Genomic DNA, 17,378 nt, shown 5'->3' with positions numbered 1-17,378 from the left:
GTCAGCAGAAAAGAGACTAAGACGAATGGTAATCAAAGTAAACTCTTCTTACTCCTGTAGCCTGCAAATAAATGCTCTGTATTCATAAGCCTTTCATTTTCCAATTAGTTGGATAACCACTGCTCATATTTCAGTCATTCTTCTAAGCATAGGGGGCCTGGGTCTCCAGATGACAACCATGGCAGCCAAACAAAAGCACTCTGAACTAGGTAGCAGTGGCCAGAGCACTTCCCAGGCTGGAAGAAGTCCAGCCTAGGGAAACGTCCAGCCTGGTCGGAGGTTTTCTCCTTGTGACAGAAGGACATCTTAGAGGCAGCTGCTAGTGGATGATTTTCTACTAGATGGGGTGTCATTTTCTCTCTTCAGAAGCAACACATCCTTTCTCTTGAGAAGGAATTTCCTCTATTCAGGAGGAGTTTGACTAAGGTGACCTACTTCTGTCTTTACCAAGCGGGCAAGTGAAAAGCGGTTTTACAAGACTCTTCATTGGGGGTTTCTGTGTTTCTTTCACAGAGATTGAGACAGTGAAACTGGCCCGTTCTGTCTTCAGCAAACTACACGAGGTTTGCTGCAGCTGGGTGAAAGACTTCCCTCTCCGCAGGAGACCCCAGCTTTATTATGAGACGTCAATCCACGCCATCAAAAACATGCGCAGGAAAATGGAGGACAAACACGTCTGCATTCCCGACTTTAATATGCTCTTCAACCTAGAGGTAAAGGGCGCTTCTGAAGAGTCAGTAAGATTCTTAAAAACAAAACAAAACAAAACAAAACACTATCACGGACCTGTTTTCTAACAGGAGAATTTCCAATATGCTCTAAAAATACCTTGGATAGGCTGGAATAGGACTAAGGGCAAAATGGCACAAATTTGCTGTCTTTAGACAAAAGAAAAGGAATATTTATTTTATTTTGAATAGGTAATGCATTCACATGGTTTGTAGTCAGAAAATACCAATCTGTCTCTTATCCTTGCCTCTCAGACACTTCAGTTCCCCTCCATGGAGGCCAGCAAAGTTACCAGTCCTTGCGTAACCTTCCAGAGACATTTTATAAACATACAAACAAAAAAGAAAACTGTTATATCTCAATAAAGCTGTTTTTATTTTAAAGAAACTATTTCTGTAGTATAACCCAATATTGTCTATTAAGTTCCCACATTACTCTGTTGCTGAAGCAACACAAAACACAAACATAAAAGAATGAATTTGAGACTGAGACAGTTTTCTGATTTCATGTGACTTTCTTTTTTAAATCTTGGTTTCTGAGATAGGAAAGTAGCTGGAGTTACATTTCATGAATCTCTGTGACTGACAAATTGGATCATATGAGCCTTGTCAACTTAATAACCATTTTCTTGTTATCTTCCTCTTCTTTTTCTTTTATGTTAATGCAAACAGAGGTAGGTTTGTTTCCTTTGCCTGTCACTTGCCTCTTTTCTTCACTCAAGTCCATAACTTAAAAATTACAATGTAGTGAATTATACAAAGCACGCTGTTTCCTTCATTTAGGAGCTAAATTTAAATTTTAGCTGACTGTTATGATTTGATAAGCAGTGATGGTGGGCAGGTAATTGGTGCTTACGTTACAAGGTAGATCAGCTGATACCACACCATGCAAGTGTAACCCCAAAGGCCTCAGTGTGATCAACAGTCCTTAAATCACTGCACCCACTGGAAGGTTACACTCAGGTTCGAGGGCATCACTGCAGTTTGTTGATCTGGTTGGTTTTCATTTTGCCTCAGAAGCAACCCAAAGGCCTAACTGAGAAAGGAGCACCTTGCTATCAATGCAGCAGGCTTTGAGGTCAATTTGGCAACATATACTTAGAACCTTATAAATTTTCACACCCTCTGATTTAATAATTATACCTTTAATTTTGTATTACAAGGAAACAGAAATGCAGAAAATTGTTATGTATGTTTTATTTGACAAGTGTTTTACACAACATTGTCAATAAAAAACCGGAAATGATCAAATCATTACAAATAGGAAATGATAACTATGATCTGCTCATAGGCTGTGTAGTACATATCCATTTAAAATAATGTCTGAGTAATCCCTAGTTACATGGGGGAGATGCAGTGATAGGATAAATGACAAAAAGCAGGATATAAAATTTTATGTACATCATGATTCTTATTCTATTAAAAATTTGTATGTATAGAAAAAAGACTGTCTGTCCATGGTGGGATTGTAGATATTTATCTCCTTCTGTACACTTCTTTACTAGTCCGAATAAATATATATTGTCTTTATAACAGGGGGGCACAGCAGTATTTTCTTTTTTTAAGAGATCCACTTGGCTCCTTTCTGTTTCTTCTGATAGCGTATTGTTTAAGAATCTCCAACCAGTCTCACATTGTTTAAAGTTATATTCTCATGCCTGCATAAAGCTGTTACTGCCCCCTTCCTCTCTGCAATGATCCCACAGCAGCTCACTCATCATTGAAAAACTGCTTGGATATGCTATTTTTCCATTTTACCCTTACCCTGCCAATTGAATTGTTTAAAAATGACTGCATTAAAAAAAATCTATTTATTTATTTTAAATAAAAAATTTTTATTGAGGTATATTGATATACAATATTAGTTTCAAATATACAACATGTAAGTTAAAAATATTATAGATTATACTCCATTTAAAGTTATTATATTGGCTACATTCCCCGCACTACATAATACATCCTTGTAGCTTATTTATTTTATACATAGTAGTTTGTGCCTTTTAATCCCCTTATTTTACCCCTCCCCCTTCCCTCTCCTCACTGGTAACCACTAGTTTGTTGCCTATTCTGTGAGCCTGTTTCCATTTTGTTATATTCATTTGTTTTATCTTTTAGATTCCACGTGATAACATACATATTTTCTCTCATTTATTTCACTAAGCATAATACCCTCCAGGTCCATCCACACTGTTACAAATGGCAAAATTTCACCTTTTTTTTTATGGCCAAGTAATACGCCGTTGTGTGTGTGTGTATGATATCTTCTTTATTCATTCATCTGTTGATGGACACTTGGGTTGTTTCCATGTCTTGGCTATTGTAAAAGGTGCTGCCATGAACATTGAGGTGCCTCTATCTTTTTGAATTAGTGTTTTTGCTTTTTCTGGATATATATCCAGGAGTGGAATTGTTGGGTCATATGGTAGTTCTATTTTTAGTTTTTTGAGGAACCTCTATTCTGTTTTCCATAGTGGCTGCACCAATTTACATTCCCATCAACAGTGTATAAGGGTTCTCTTTTTTTCCCACATTCTCGCCAACATTTGTTATTTGTAGAATTTCTGGTGATAGCCATTCTGACAGGTGTGAGGTGATATCTCATAGTTACTATTTGCATTTCTCTAATAATTAGTGATGTTGAGCATTTTTTCATATGCCTGTTATTCGTCTGTGTATCTTTGGAAAAATGTCTACTTAGGTCTTCTGCCCATTTTTTGATTGGGTTGTTTTTTTGATGTTGTGTTGTATGAACTATTTGTTTTGGATATCAACCCCTTGTTGAAAAATGAGTATTTCTTTAGTACAAGGTAGAAATTCTACATGTCAGGACTTTTTTTCTAAAGAGTTCTGTTTATCAGTATCATCTTTAATGACATTATAGGTGGTATTGATTAAGTTGCTAAATTAACTAGCTGTAATAGCTGTATTAGATAAAGATTTCATGATATTAGGGTGTTATCATTACTTTATGGACACTTATATTTGGTACTTTAGTAAATGTAGTATATCCTTTAAAAAGAACTTTTTCCCGATGCACAATTATACCTGTTGTCTTGGTAGTCCTTCCAAAGCCCCGTGACATAGCAACTCATCCCTACCTAATAGATGAGAAAACAAGTACAAGAAAATTATATGATTTACTTTGTATATTTTATTTACTTTGAATGACAGGGCCTGGACTCATCTGAGCTCTCTGAACCCAAGGAAGAAATCAAAGCTTGCAAATGAAACTCATTACGTAGTGTTGCCTAAAAGGAACCCAGGATTCAGTAAGAGTTCAGGGAGTTACAGATCTCTCAAGTGAGCTGGATCTGAGATTTAAACACTTGAAAAGAAAGGAAAAACTAAGTACTTAATGGGTTAAATGTCATCTTGTGATTAGGCTTCCTTTGTCAAGACAAAGGACAGGTTTGGAAGACCCTGGCAGTTGCCTTAGGGCTTCAAGCAGTGGGTGAGCAAGGAAATGTGAAGCTACATCTTAAATTAGGGGACAAGGTACAGGGCATATAGACATCTGTCATAGCTCAAGTTTGGCTAACCAATTGAGAGACAGTGTTATTTATGGTGAGAATACAGTGTGACCGTGGATGATTTATGAAGGTCATACTATAGAAGTATGTGTATGCTCTCATTATCTCTGTGCATTTTAAACAATCTAATTTAATTGGCTTTATGCTTGGAAGGCCAATTATTCCTGTTGTTCTGTTTCTAATTTTATTAAAATACTTTTATTTTGGAAAAAAAATCCTCAATCCAGAATAGCCTTTGCTCCATTTCTTCTCATACCTTTCCTCCCCCTCCCCACAACTTGTAACAGCAAGCTTGAAGCAAATGTAAGTGGGTGGTTTCCACGGTACAGGACAACAGCTTTCATAGTGAGAGAGGGCACTTCAGCCCGAGCTAATTGGGCATGATGTGTTCCAGCGTTCTGGTGTGTAAACACAGATGCCCTGATACTGCAGGTATTTTAGCAGTTGATCAGGCATGTCAGAAAAAGGAAACATTCAGTCTCCTTATCTAGGTGACAAATGTCGTGGAGGAGGATGGGCAGTAGTGCAGGGGGTTGGCTCATCTGCGTTACGCTGTACCTAACACCCTTAACTGTTCGTGTTTCCACTGACAGGACCAGGAAGAACAAGCTTACTTTGCAGTGTTTGATGGCCATGGGGGCGTGGACGCGGCCATCTATGCTTCCATTCACCTGCACGTTAACTTAGTACGCCAGGAGATGTTCCCCCATGATCCTGCTGAGGCCCTGTGCCGGGCCTTCCGGGTCACTGACGAGCGGTTTGTACAGAAAGCAGCCAGGGAGGTATGTCATTTTCTCATCCGTTCCGGTCATGAATGCACTGGCTGAGCTCAACTGATTCGGTGGTTAAAGGGCTACTTTGGATTGTGTCTCCTGGGGTAGGCATTATTTAAAGCTCTCATCCAAACTATATTCTTGACACACAGTATTGGGTTCTGTTGTCGTTCTAACTCCCTTTTTAGTAATAGACTTAGTGGGGTGCTATCATGTACTGTATAGAAATTCCAAGCTGTAATTTTTCTAGAAAGCCAGTCCACTGCTGGATTTGGCAGGTGAGTTTTATCTTATTCACCATTGCCTGTCAGGTTCACACCAGGACCATCTCTTTAAGCAGACTTTTGCTGACAAAAATCTAGATGTGGTGATTAAAACAATGATCTAAAAAAGAAACAGAAGCTGGGATTTCTCCCATACATTTGGTTCTAAATTGGTTGGCAGTGTTTTGCTGTGTATCTCTTGAGGAAAATCTTGCTTGCAGAGAGTGAATCCTTAGATGATCCTTAAACTGATTTTTTTTTTTTTAAACAGGAAGAAAAGTCAGAGCTCATGTCCTAGTTTCTTAAGGTTAATCAGACCTAACGTTTTACTCTGAATGAATGACAGGGGCTCTATATTAAGATCTAGAAGTAAAAATTTTAATCTAATTATCATTCCGGGCATTGGAACATAATTAACTACAGTACTCTATATTCATTTCTAACTGGGGACCAACAGAAAGAGAATAATTTTTAACTTTAAAAGTAATTGCAGAATTATATACACACAGAAAATAAGACTCCTGCCCTATGATTTAAACATTAACTCTTTTTGAAATGGACTTGGAGAGAGAAGGGTGATCATTTAATCCATTTCTTTGATCTCATGGTTATGCTATACAGCAATAGTGGGGTTTGGAATTAATGAAGCAATAATTCAGAACTACTTGGTGTTGAGCAAAGGAAATATTCTGTATTTCCCCACCTGACCACCCCCCCAGGTTTAGATTAAGATGGAAATCCAACAACAGTAACCACTAAGGTCTGCACTGAGAGGTGGGGCTAGAAAACAAAATACAGCTGTTGACCTCAGACCTTGCCAGTCCCTTGAGGGCGGGCACTGCTTGGCTCTGCCTGCCTCGGAGCTGCTGGCTGTCACCTTCCTGACTGAGGACAAGTCCTGGCCTCTGAGAGGTGATCTGTAATCATCAACGTGAAACTAAAGAGAGTAACTGTCTTCATCCTCTGTTCTGTCCCTTTCCCTCTGTGTCCTCAAAATCAAGGCTTTTTTTTCTGACCATGTTCACCTGATTTGCTTTGCCAATGATCCCAGTGTCTCTCGGGCTCGCCAGCAGCTCTCCTGAATAATTTAGGATTGTCTCAGCAGTTGCTTTTCTCCTCCTTGTGCTTCCGTGTGCTGCTGACTGCTGGGAAGCAAGCAGCTCTTCCCGTTGTGAGGCAGCCCTGCCTCCTGTTCTCTCCAGGGCATGTGCGCTGAGTGTCTTTATCATGTGTTGCAGGGGACTGAGGTTTTGAACATTCTGTGTAGGAAGACAATTTATTGGTGGGTGAGGATTTATAACAAACTTTCCCTATACAGGGAAAATGAGAAGTTGTTTTCTCATTGGATACAAGGGGCCTTCTACCACCCTTGACGCATTGGTTCTAATTTAGGCCAAGTCCTTAGTAACAGAAAGTCATACTCGTTTGGTGGTGACTCACGTCAAATGGAGACGTCATTTTAGTCCAGCAGTATCAAGAGCATGAAGTACAGTGATACTGAGCTACTGTGGTGAAATTTCAGGCTGTTAGTTTCTTATAGAACGTTCCAAAAGCAAAGGCCCCTAAAATTATTGTAGGAGTTTTTTGTTTTTGTTTCTTAAAGGTATAAACAACTTAGCACTCCAGGGAATGTATGTTATCTCTTGGCTCCTATCTTAATATCCCAAGTATGGAAGCATTTGTTGTGTGTCAGTCAGATGCTTTGTATGTTACTTTGTGAAGCTAGGACTCAACCCCTGATTAGGTCAGTAACAAAACAGAGACCAGAATATGGAAATCTTTTAAGGGTTGATAAAATGGTTTAGCACTGGACTAGGAGGAAGAATTTCAGTTCTATACGAATCAGTTACCTGCCCTTGGACAAGTCACATAACCTGCCATAGTTTTCTGACCTGCATATAAAATGGAATTGATAATCATCCCTGCCTTGCATATCACAGATAAAATGGGTCTGTGTTTGTGTGCACATATAAATACATACAAACACCTGAAAAAGCACCGAGAAATAGAAATTGCTATTTGTGAAATCGAGTTCTTAGTAGTCTAGCTTTCCACTGAAATGTCTGTATTACCTATAAATTGCTTCTCAATGAGAATTAGATGTCTGCTTATTTTTACTGACTTTTTTAAAATTTATTTTCAGAGTTTAAGATGTGGGACCACAGGAGTGGTGACGTTTATCAGAGGCAACATGCTTCATGTGGCCTGGGTGGGTGATTCCCAGGTTATGCTTGTGAGAAAGGGCCAAGCTGTTGAACTAATGAAGCCACACAAACCGGACAGAGAGGTAAGTATGGTCTGTTCTGTTAAGGTGCATGCCACAAAGGCAGTTTTCTCATTACTAATTTCACTTAATTATTGTAATTATCACCAGTTACTCAGCAACCATGCCCAACTTCCAAAGGAAAACTAAAGAGAACCCTTCCCGGGAAGCTGATGAGTATCGTTATCTGTTGCGTACTGTTAAGGTAGATGAATAAATCCTGAACCCAATTATTTGCTTCTTTCTCTTGCATTGCTGTGTAGGATGAAAAGCAGCGAATTGAGGCCCTTGGAGGTTGTGTAGTCTGGTTTGGTGCCTGGAGGGTGAATGGAAGTTTGTCGGTCTCCAGAGCTATTGGTAGGAAAAACCAATTAATTTTTGTTTCTCCAAACTGTCCTCTTCTAGCACATTGTCTTATATTAATCTGATACAACAAGGGAACCTGAGATAATAACTTACATTTTCAGAGTGTTTAGTAATGTATAAAATAACAATCAGATAATCCCTCTTTTAATTATTTAATTAACCTACTCATATAAATTCCATTATTAAAAGGGAAAGTATATTAAGAAATACAGAATTTACTAGTTTCTGTCTTTTTTTTTTTTTAATAGAATCCTTTAAATCTTTGGTTCACAAATCTGCTTAAAACCATAGTGATCCTCATTCTTCATTCCATTTTGGGTCATATTTAGCTTTTAATAGTATTTTCCAGAAAAATGGAAGTTCCCCCATATTTTTTTACCTTATATCTTTAATTTTTTCAATTAATTCTAAAGTGTAATAAAGAACAGAGAATAAATTCATCGGAAAAACATGCTCTTTAGATGAAAATAATTTTTACTGTATTAAAATGAGAAAACTAATTATACTGTATGTGGAATGTATGTATGTTGTCAGATAACCCTGGGGTTTCAAAGAATCTGCCTCCCTGGGAACTAAATTCTTCAAAAGAAGGGGAGTCAATGAAACTCTTTATCTAAAATTTATAGAGTAAACAGCTAAGTTGACTGGACAAAATGCAAGGGTATAAGTTCAAAAAACTGAGCTATAGTCCTGTTGCTGTCTGTTTCACTTTGGTGCCTGAGTTTATTATTTTAGGCTTCATGGCTTAGCTTCACTTTCTGTTTTTTAGAAAGAATATATCAGTGTGTGTCTCTGTGGGTGACATGCATATATACTGCAGTTGTTTGTCACTGCCTCCTAGGTAATGGAGTAGTTTGACATAGTGATAAACATGGATAAATGGAATTGACATCTAATCCCCAAAGTTTGCTTATCATTACCAAAAAATTCCAGAACATTAACAAAATTTCAAAGGACTGATTTACTTTCACCCCTGATATGATTTCCCTCCCACTCCTTGGGAAGGTGCTGGCAAGCTGTGAAGTGGCCCAAATGTGAGCAGAAGGCTGAGAGAGAAAGAGGAAGCTCAAAGATTCTGCAAATACCACCTGAGAAATGGAGAGTTGGCTTTACCTTAGACTGAGGGGGTTATTAGGGACTCTGGAATAAGGCCAAAAGGGGGGAATTTCTGATTCCTAAAACACACCCTCATATAGAATTATTTTTGACAACTCCAGCCAAAGACCAATTCTCTTGATCTTACTGTCTTTGTCAAGAGTACTGAGAGGTATTTTTAATGCTTGGTATAGAATCAACTTTACTAGCGAATACTTGCCTTTTCTTGTTTCTAAAAATATGACACACGGGGAAACTAAAGCAGGGAAGGAATGTCCTTGAATAAATGACAACCTAAGAGAGAACAAGGCCGACTTCAGAGAGGAAGTGACTTCTGAGTTGCACATGGAGGACAGTGTTTAGAGGACATGAAGGTGTAGGGAGTACAAACACATGGGCATCTACAGGGCCCGTCTTGTTCTAGGAACAGTGACAAGCAGCGGAGGCCAGGGCAGAGGGTGGGAGTGCTACGAGATAAGTGTTGGCAACAGACTATGAAGGAGCTTAAATGCCAGGCTAAGTAGTCCGGACTTTATCAGGTGAATAAGCAGAGGCCCACAAGGACAGGCTTGTATTTATAAATATCTGTAATGACCATGGAAGACAAACTAGAGTAGAAAGCCTTGATGAGAGATCATTCAGGAGGCTGTTTTGTTAGAGATGAGGACAGCTGAGAAGGGATACAGAGGAGGGTATAAATCGACGAGACAGAACTGACACTGTGGGGGAAGAGGAATGTTAACTTCCAGGTTTCTGACTTACGTGACTCAGAAGGTGATAAAACATTTGCAATAAAGCAGCAGCAGTGGTTTGGGGGGCAGGGAGGAGGGCAGCAATGAGTTCATTTTGCATGTATTTTATATTCTAGGTACCTATGGGATGTCTTAGAAGACACAATTTATATGCAGTTGGAAATACAGATCTGGAGCTTAGCAGAGAGCTCTGAGTTGGACAGATTTGGGAATTTATCCCATTTTGGCAATAATATTAGCACCCTGTGAAGTGATTTTATACACACACACACACACACACACACGAGCTGAAACTATAGGCCTGGATGACATTACCCAGGAACATGTAATGTGAAGCGAGACCAAGGATGAGCCTCCTTACTTACTTACGGTAGAATAACATGAAGTCGTGCTCTCTGGGTCTGTTCTCTTGGCTCTGCACTTTACCAGCTGCAGGCCCTGGGAAATTTACTTAACTTCTCTGTGTCTATTTGTTCCTTTGTAAAGTGGGAATAGTAGCAGTACCTAATTCATAGAGTTTTTGTACTAAATGACATATAATACAGGCACCACACTTAGAACCCTGCCTGGCAAAGTCAGTCAGTGATTATTGGTGCCATTATGAAGTGAAGGAGCCAGTAAAGAACATCAGAGACACACAGAAATGGGGCATCACAGACGCTAAGGGGAGGGGGCTTCTAGGAGTGAGTCGTCACCAGGACCAAGCGCTACAGAGGTCAAGTGAGATGTGGGTTAAAAATTCAGGCTTTTGAAAATAGGAACACGTATAGATTTCATTCCTTTGGCTATTTGGTGGTGAAGGGAAATACTGCGGTCATTTGAGGGAAAACCTGATTTGCAAAATGGTTGCTTTTATTGTTTTATGTTTTTAGGATGAGATTTTAGATCAGGGCACTTTTTTAGGCTAAAAGGAGAGAGCAAGTGGAAGAGAAATTGACAGTGAGAGAGAGAGAGAGAAACCAGAGTCACAGAGAGACAGGTCCAACCGCACAGGTCAGCTCTGAGAAGGGCAGGAGCACACCTTACTCTGAGACAATGGCTGCGGATGAGTGGATCTCTAAAGATTTTTTAAAACACCAGGGGTGAGGGTGGGTAGGAATTGAGGGAATTCAGGCCTGATAAACTTAATTTTCTTTGAAGTAGGAAATGAGGTCATCTTACCCAAATCCAGTAGCTTAATTGGAAGGAGATGAATATGAGAAAGATTTAGGAAGCTCATGGAACAAAACAAGGGGCTAAAGAGGGACAAGAAAAAGGACTCCTGAGCAGAGTTCAGCTCTATTTAGAAAATAAGTGACACTTAACACTTTAAAAATAAAAAGCTTTTCAACTGTGTCTCCCCATGAGCCCTTCAGATTTATGATCCAAAGGTGACAGAGGCATGATATGTTTCCTAGCATATGGAGAGAGGTTGAAGACAAAAGGATGGTGCCATTTCTACCATGAAATGGATAATCATGCCCTCCTACCAAATTTGGGGGCGAAATGTCATGAATTTGACATCAACAGTAGAGCAGGTGAAAAGCCAGAATTTTGGCAGCATTTTCTCTGCGCAAATCTTTGTATGTTCTGTTCCAAACTAACAGTTGCAGTAGCCTTTTAATTGAAGCACTAAAACAAGATTTTTGGGAACAGTATGACTCAGATCACATTTATTTTTAGAGCTGGAATTCAGAAAATAATGATGATAATAATACAGTCAAGTGGATTAGGGGATGAAGAAATTTAGTAAAGTGGATTGGTGGAGGACACTGAATTCCTGTGCCTGGAAGTTTTAATTAGCTTTAACAGGCTATTGGGAGGTGTCATAGTATAGAAGTGAAGTTGACGAAATCAGTACCATACTTGAGGAAGATGGTTCTGGCCAGTGTAAGAAAAAAGAGGAGTTTCTTACCTTATAGATAAACTAACCTAGGTCATTAAATATTAAGTTCAGGGTATCCCATCATGCACCCTGCTGGAGAGGCATGTGCCCGTGGTGGTTCCAGGCAGAGTTATCCATAGGTTCCCAGTGCACTTTCTGGGCCCATCTGAGGATTAAACAGGGATGTGAAATGTTGGAGAGAACTTTACTTGGGTAGGAGAAAACCTGTAACATATACCAGAAACAATGATAATATGGCCACATCATTTAAGTAAGTATAATTATCTTCATTTTATCTTCCCCAGTCAAAAAGTTCAGTTTTACTACAATAAAAAAGACAGTAATTGAACAGGGTTTGTAAGTAACAAATGCTAGGATCCAGATCTGGGCAGTCTGACAGTGCTTGCATCCTTAACCACTAAGCTGTATGCCACTACTTTAAGAATGATAAAGCACTTTGTTAAAAAAAAAAAAGCAAAACCCAAAAACTACTGTTTACCAATGAATGATGATACCCTAATCGAGGTAGGAACTATTGCTCAGTACTCTTGTTTGTTATGTAAAGAAGTAAATGAGTATCCCTTGTAGTAATAAGTTACTTGGTTACCAAGCAGACTGAGGACCCTTCTGCTAAGGCTCTCTCCAAGCACTAAAGGAAAACGATGAATGTGAACAGTTAATGGATCTGGAAGTTCCACAGTGCAGTGCAGACGATCAGTTATCTCAATCTTCTGGTGGTAGAAACCTAGCTTAGCTGAGCCCGAGGTCTCTAGTCTGCAGCCACCCCAAGCACCCGGTGTTCAGCTAGAGACTACTCCCTAGCAGTTGCCTGTCTTTGCTAATGCTGTTCCTCACCCGAGGGCCCTTCTCTGCGTCGGACATTTGAGCTGGCCATAAATATTCCTACATGCACGATAAACCAAAATCTGACCTATTTTCTAATTCCCACAGGAGATGCCGAACATAAGCCATATATCTGTGGGGATGCAGATTCTGCCTCTACTGTTTTAGATGGAACTGAAGACTACCTCATTCTGGCCTGTGATGGCTTCTATGACACCGTGAACCCCGATGAGGCAGTGAAAGTTGTGTCTGATCACTTGAAAGAGAATAATGGAGACAGCAGCATGGTGGCCCACAAATTAGTGGCATCAGCTCGTGATGCTGGGTCAAGTGATAACATCACTGTTATTGTGGTATTCCTGAGGGACATGAACAAAGCTGTAAATGTTAGTGAGGAATCAGATTGGACAGAGAACTCTTTTCAAGGAGGGCAAGAAGATGGTGGGGATGATAAGGAGAATCATGGAGAGTGCAAACGCCCTTGGCCGCAGCACCAGTGCTCAGCACCTGCTGATCTAGGCTATGATGGGCGCGTGGATTCATTCACTGATAGAACCAGCCTGAGTCCAGGGTCCCAAATCAACGTGCTGGAAGACCCAGGCTACCTAGATCTCACACAAATAGAAGCAAGCAAACCTCACAGTGCCCAGTTTTTGCCACCAGTTGAGATGTTTGGTCCTGATGCACCAAAGAAAGCAAATCTTATTAATGAGCTAATAATGGAGAAAAAATTAGTTCAATCATCATTGCCTGAATGGAGTGGTGCTGGAGAGTGTCCCTCTTCTTTTAATTTGGGTTCAACAGGGCAGCAGATATACAGAATGGAGAGCTTGTCTCCTGTCTGTTCTAGGTTGGAAAATGAACAGTTCAAATTCCTGGGAAAGAGAGTTTCTAGATTGTCTCATTTACGCTACCACTACTCAAAGAGGCGGCACGGATTCAAGTTTAATCCAAAGTTTTATTCATTTCTCTCTGCTCGAGAGCCTTCCCACAAAATAGGCGCTAGCCTGACCTCACTTACTCGAAGTGGGAAGAGAAATAGGATGTTAAGAAGTTCTCTGCCATGGAGGCAAAATAGTTGGAAAGGGTACAGTGAAATCATGACAAGAAAGTTCGAAAAGAATGATATTCCATACCCAGATCTTCCCTGGAGCTTTAAAATATAATACTTTCTCTTTAAAGTAGGCTAGCTAGCTCTCCCCCAATAAAAATATCACCATCAGAGTAGAAACAAGGTAGACATTTCTGAAATATGCGTGCTTCATTATGAAACCATGGATGGTTCAATTCTTAAATGTAAATAGATCTCTAGGAAACTCAATACAGTGTTTTCAATCTAATAAAAAAGTATTGGCAGTTTCACTAGCAAAATTACACAACTGGTCCCTGTGATGTGTCTCCATACCTACAGACAACCCCCACCCTGTGACCCCTTCACGTCACTAGTGGAGGCTTAAGAGTTAGTTATTTCAGCCAGGATACATATAGTGTTGAAATCTCAGTGCAGGTGAAAGCTGGTCTGATGTGCCTAATATCTCTCTGGAAAACTTAATGCAGAATTTGATCAAGCTGGGGAATGTTCCTCAAAAGACTGGGGACTATGAGGGAAAAATCTCTCCCCCTTTTTTGGGTAGGTAAGACTAAAAGCCATATGGGTTTTAACTGGTAACAATGAAAGCAGAAAACTAGGGTAAAAATGTCATATTCTGACTTGTGAAGCGGTATACAGTCAAACGGATTCACTAATTTTTTTTCTGTACCATAAGACTGAAAATTTTTTGAATTAAAAAGTATTTCCTAGGGCTGTTAGCTATCTGGGAGTTTTATTACCTGTTACGGTGCTTTTGACAGAATTACTTATTATTTTAGAAGACCTCTGTCAGCTGGTTTTAACCTATGATGCTAATGTGTTTTTCACTGTACCTTCATCTCAGGAATAAAACTTGTTTAATGGAGATGATTTCAGGTACAAATATACCAGAATCAAATTGCCATTTTAAAAGAAAATCAAAGTGTTTCTATTTTTTCTGCCTTTTTTTTTTTTTAAAGTTCACAGACAGCAAAGGCATATACTACAATAAAATCAGGGGTTTTGGAGAATGAAAAATACTAGTTTTAACTTCTCTAAAATTGTTTCCCCCAAGGTAATGAACTAATTGGTGTGGAAAAGGCTGAAAGTACTGCCTATATGAGCCCAGAGGCCAAGTGCCGAGAGAATGCAGATCACTGAAATGAGGTCTGTTCAGCTGTAACTCAGTCTTGCTACTACCTGCAGCTTCAGACCGCACAGAAAGGACATATGTTTTTCATTTCAATATTTATTTACATTTGACATTTTGAAATTGTCTTCTTTTTTGCCACTTGTGCAGTTTCAAGTCAGAAGCGTATCTGTACCTAGAGGCAGCAAATAAACTAATAATCAGATTCATCTGGTGAGGCAGCCTGATTCTCTGAGAATCGTGTCTGTCTCCACATGAGAGTTTACCCTCCCCAGTCAGGCATGGAGCAGCCACGCCAGTGCCCAGGAGCGGCCTGCTGTCCTGCTCACTCCCTCTTACTGCTGGGAGGCACTAAATGCTCTTGCTGAGAAATGTCCACTGACAATTGTGTGTTTACGTAATACCAATACAATTACGTTATGTTCCCCAGACCCATAATGAAGGACTAAAATCCCTAGATTTTAAAAACACAGAGGACTAGCACATTTCTAGGTGCCAGGGTAGCTATATCAAATAAATAAAAACAGCTTCACTTTAGCAATAGTCAGATTGTTAATCTACAGATTTTATTTTTAAAAATTTGGATGTACGTAGAGATTTTCAGTATTTCTTTTCTCACGTCTTGTGACACATGGCTGAAAAGGAGGGAGTAAACATGGCTCCAACTATAGTACCAGAATCTTTTCACCATCCCGAGGCTTTGCCCCCATACCTGGACCTCACTCACATCTGTCATTTTCTGAAGCCTAGATCTTGTTAACAACCCATCAGGTGCAGTGTCAGTTTCAAATCAAATTATCTAAGGAAACAAGAAAACAGAGGCAGAACATTGGTATATATTATAGTCCAAAGCACTTGAATTAAAAAAATTCTTGGAAAAATTTTCTTATAGTTGTCGATTGCTAATGATTTTGATCAGAATAAAGAAAGCGAAAGGAAAGAAGGTGTACAAGTAATAGGGTTTTTTTTCAGTGGGGAAAAATGGTTGGGTGAAATTGGGACAAACAGACTACATCTTTAAGGGTCTGAATTTTGTAGGTGTGACTAATAAGCAGTGTTAACTCCATTTCTCATACTAGTAGCCCTCTAGAAAATAAAGCAAAGTAGTTCTAGTGTGGTCAAGTTTTAAGCCAATATTGTAAAAAAAAAAAAAAAAAAAAAAAAAAAAAGCAACTATTCATTTGTTCACAACATGCATATTTATAGAGTAGATAGGTAGGTACCATTTGTAAGGTAGGTCCTTTAAAATTCTAGAATACATTTTAAATAGTGGTTATTGGTCTGATATATGCTGCTCTTGGTTCTATAAACTAGATAAAAAGCAGTGCTTTGTGAAATGCAGTGTTATATCTTAATGCCACTGGTGATAGAAAATAGTTCCCTTCAGTTCAAATCCTGTGCCCTTATTTGCTGCTTGCTGATGTAAGCAATAAGTACCCCTCTAACTAATGGTATCTACACATTTCTGTAACTTGTATTTAATGATGGTGTATCTGGTGATTGTAAAAATATTAGACAGATATAAAAGTATATAATATATATTAACTGTTAATGCTGAGGTATATAGTCTGTGAATTATGTGTTTTGTACTTTTATTTATTGTGTAATTTAGTGGTGGTGGAAGTTCTACACTCAGTTCCTAACAGTGGCAGTATCCCTTTTACAATTTAACATGATCTGCATCAATTTGTTTGCTTGCTAAAGTTTTGTTAAACTAGGAAACAGTAAAACAAATGTAAAACAGAAAGTGTAGTAACGGTTAGGGAAACAGACTTCAAGTCACCAACTGAAGTCAGTACAAACTCCTTGTACATTCACTGTGAGTTTCAAAGGGCATCAGTCCCTAATTTAAAGGCTTCCTTTGTTCACTTTCTAAATGTGTACTTTTGAGGGATATCTGAGGTTGAGCAACATTACAGCACCAAACACCGGGGCTGTACTAAAGAGGATGGTGGAAACACATGTATATATCTTTCCTTTACCTAAAAGTGCCATCCATTGTCCTTGAATTAATAAGATTAAAGTTACTGTTACATTTAATTTAATTAGGAGGATCCCTGAAAGTAACACTTTCCCCAAGGACAATGTCAACAATGTCAACGTCAACACTGAGTCTGATTCTGACCACATTTATAGTGGTACAATGTCAACGTGGTGGTATAGTGTCACGCTGCATCTTCATGACAACCACACTCCGCTGCTGGAACACTGTGGCCAGTAAGAAATGCAACAGCCAGTGGGCAGACGAAATGATGCATAAAAGAAGTTCAGTGTTCACAGATGAAACTGCTGTCATTCAAGTACTTCCTTCTACATCAAAGGCTTGCTGAGGCTTTGTGAGAAAGTGATCAAAATTATTATTTTAATGTTTAAATGTAATTTGTTCACTCAGTGATCATTCTCACCTAAGCCAGGCCATAAAAAGGGATACTACAGTTTTGGTCATATAATTTGGGACAGTTTTTCTTCGGATCATAAGTTAGCAAAAGAGAGAACATAATTTTTTCACTTTTCAAAAATCACATGATGTTAAAGGACAAATACCACTCCTCTGTTCTGACCTGTGACTAGCTTACGTGTTTTTTTTTTTTCAAAACAAGATACTGCCAGTATTATAACATGACTATTTTCCAGACAAATGGTACTGTGTTGAAAAATAATTGTTACTTCCTCCAGCAGCAT

The 17,378-nt window shown here is 39.0% G+C and overlaps 2 protein-coding genes across 2 annotated transcripts in view; one reads left to right on the top strand and one right to left on the bottom strand.

The window, feature by feature from the left end:
- PPM1E (protein phosphatase, Mg2+/Mn2+ dependent 1E) overlaps positions 1–15,865 on the top strand; it is a 128,840-nt gene extending 112,975 nt beyond the window's left edge. The window contains exons 3-7 of the mRNA XM_032498393.1: positions 514–713; positions 4,852–5,040; positions 7,438–7,581; positions 7,821–7,914; positions 12,586–15,865. Coding sequence (XP_032354284.1) covers positions 514–713; positions 4,852–5,040; positions 7,438–7,581; positions 7,821–7,914; positions 12,586–13,643 — 1,685 coding nt within the window. The 3' untranslated portion in view covers positions 13,644–15,865. The remainder of the gene's footprint in view (positions 1–513; positions 714–4,851; positions 5,041–7,437; positions 7,582–7,820; positions 7,915–12,585) is intronic.
- Positions 15,246–17,378, bottom strand: part of TRIM37 (tripartite motif containing 37) — a 101,461-nt gene continuing 99,328 nt past the window's right edge. Inside the window, exon 25 of the mRNA XM_006181425.3 lies at positions 15,246–15,495. Within this exon, the coding sequence (XP_006181487.1) occupies positions 15,492–15,495 (4 nt within the window). The 3' untranslated portion in view covers positions 15,246–15,491. The remainder of the gene's footprint in view (positions 15,496–17,378) is intronic.

This window comes from Camelus ferus, chromosome 16 (assembly GCF_009834535.1).
Source record: "Camelus ferus isolate YT-003-E chromosome 16, BCGSAC_Cfer_1.0, whole genome shotgun sequence".
In the NCBI taxonomy this organism is placed as follows: Eukaryota; Metazoa; Chordata; class Mammalia; order Artiodactyla; family Camelidae; genus Camelus; species Camelus ferus.
The sequence above is the reverse complement of the archived record's forward strand: the minus strand, read 5'-3'. Positions and strand labels throughout refer to the sequence as shown.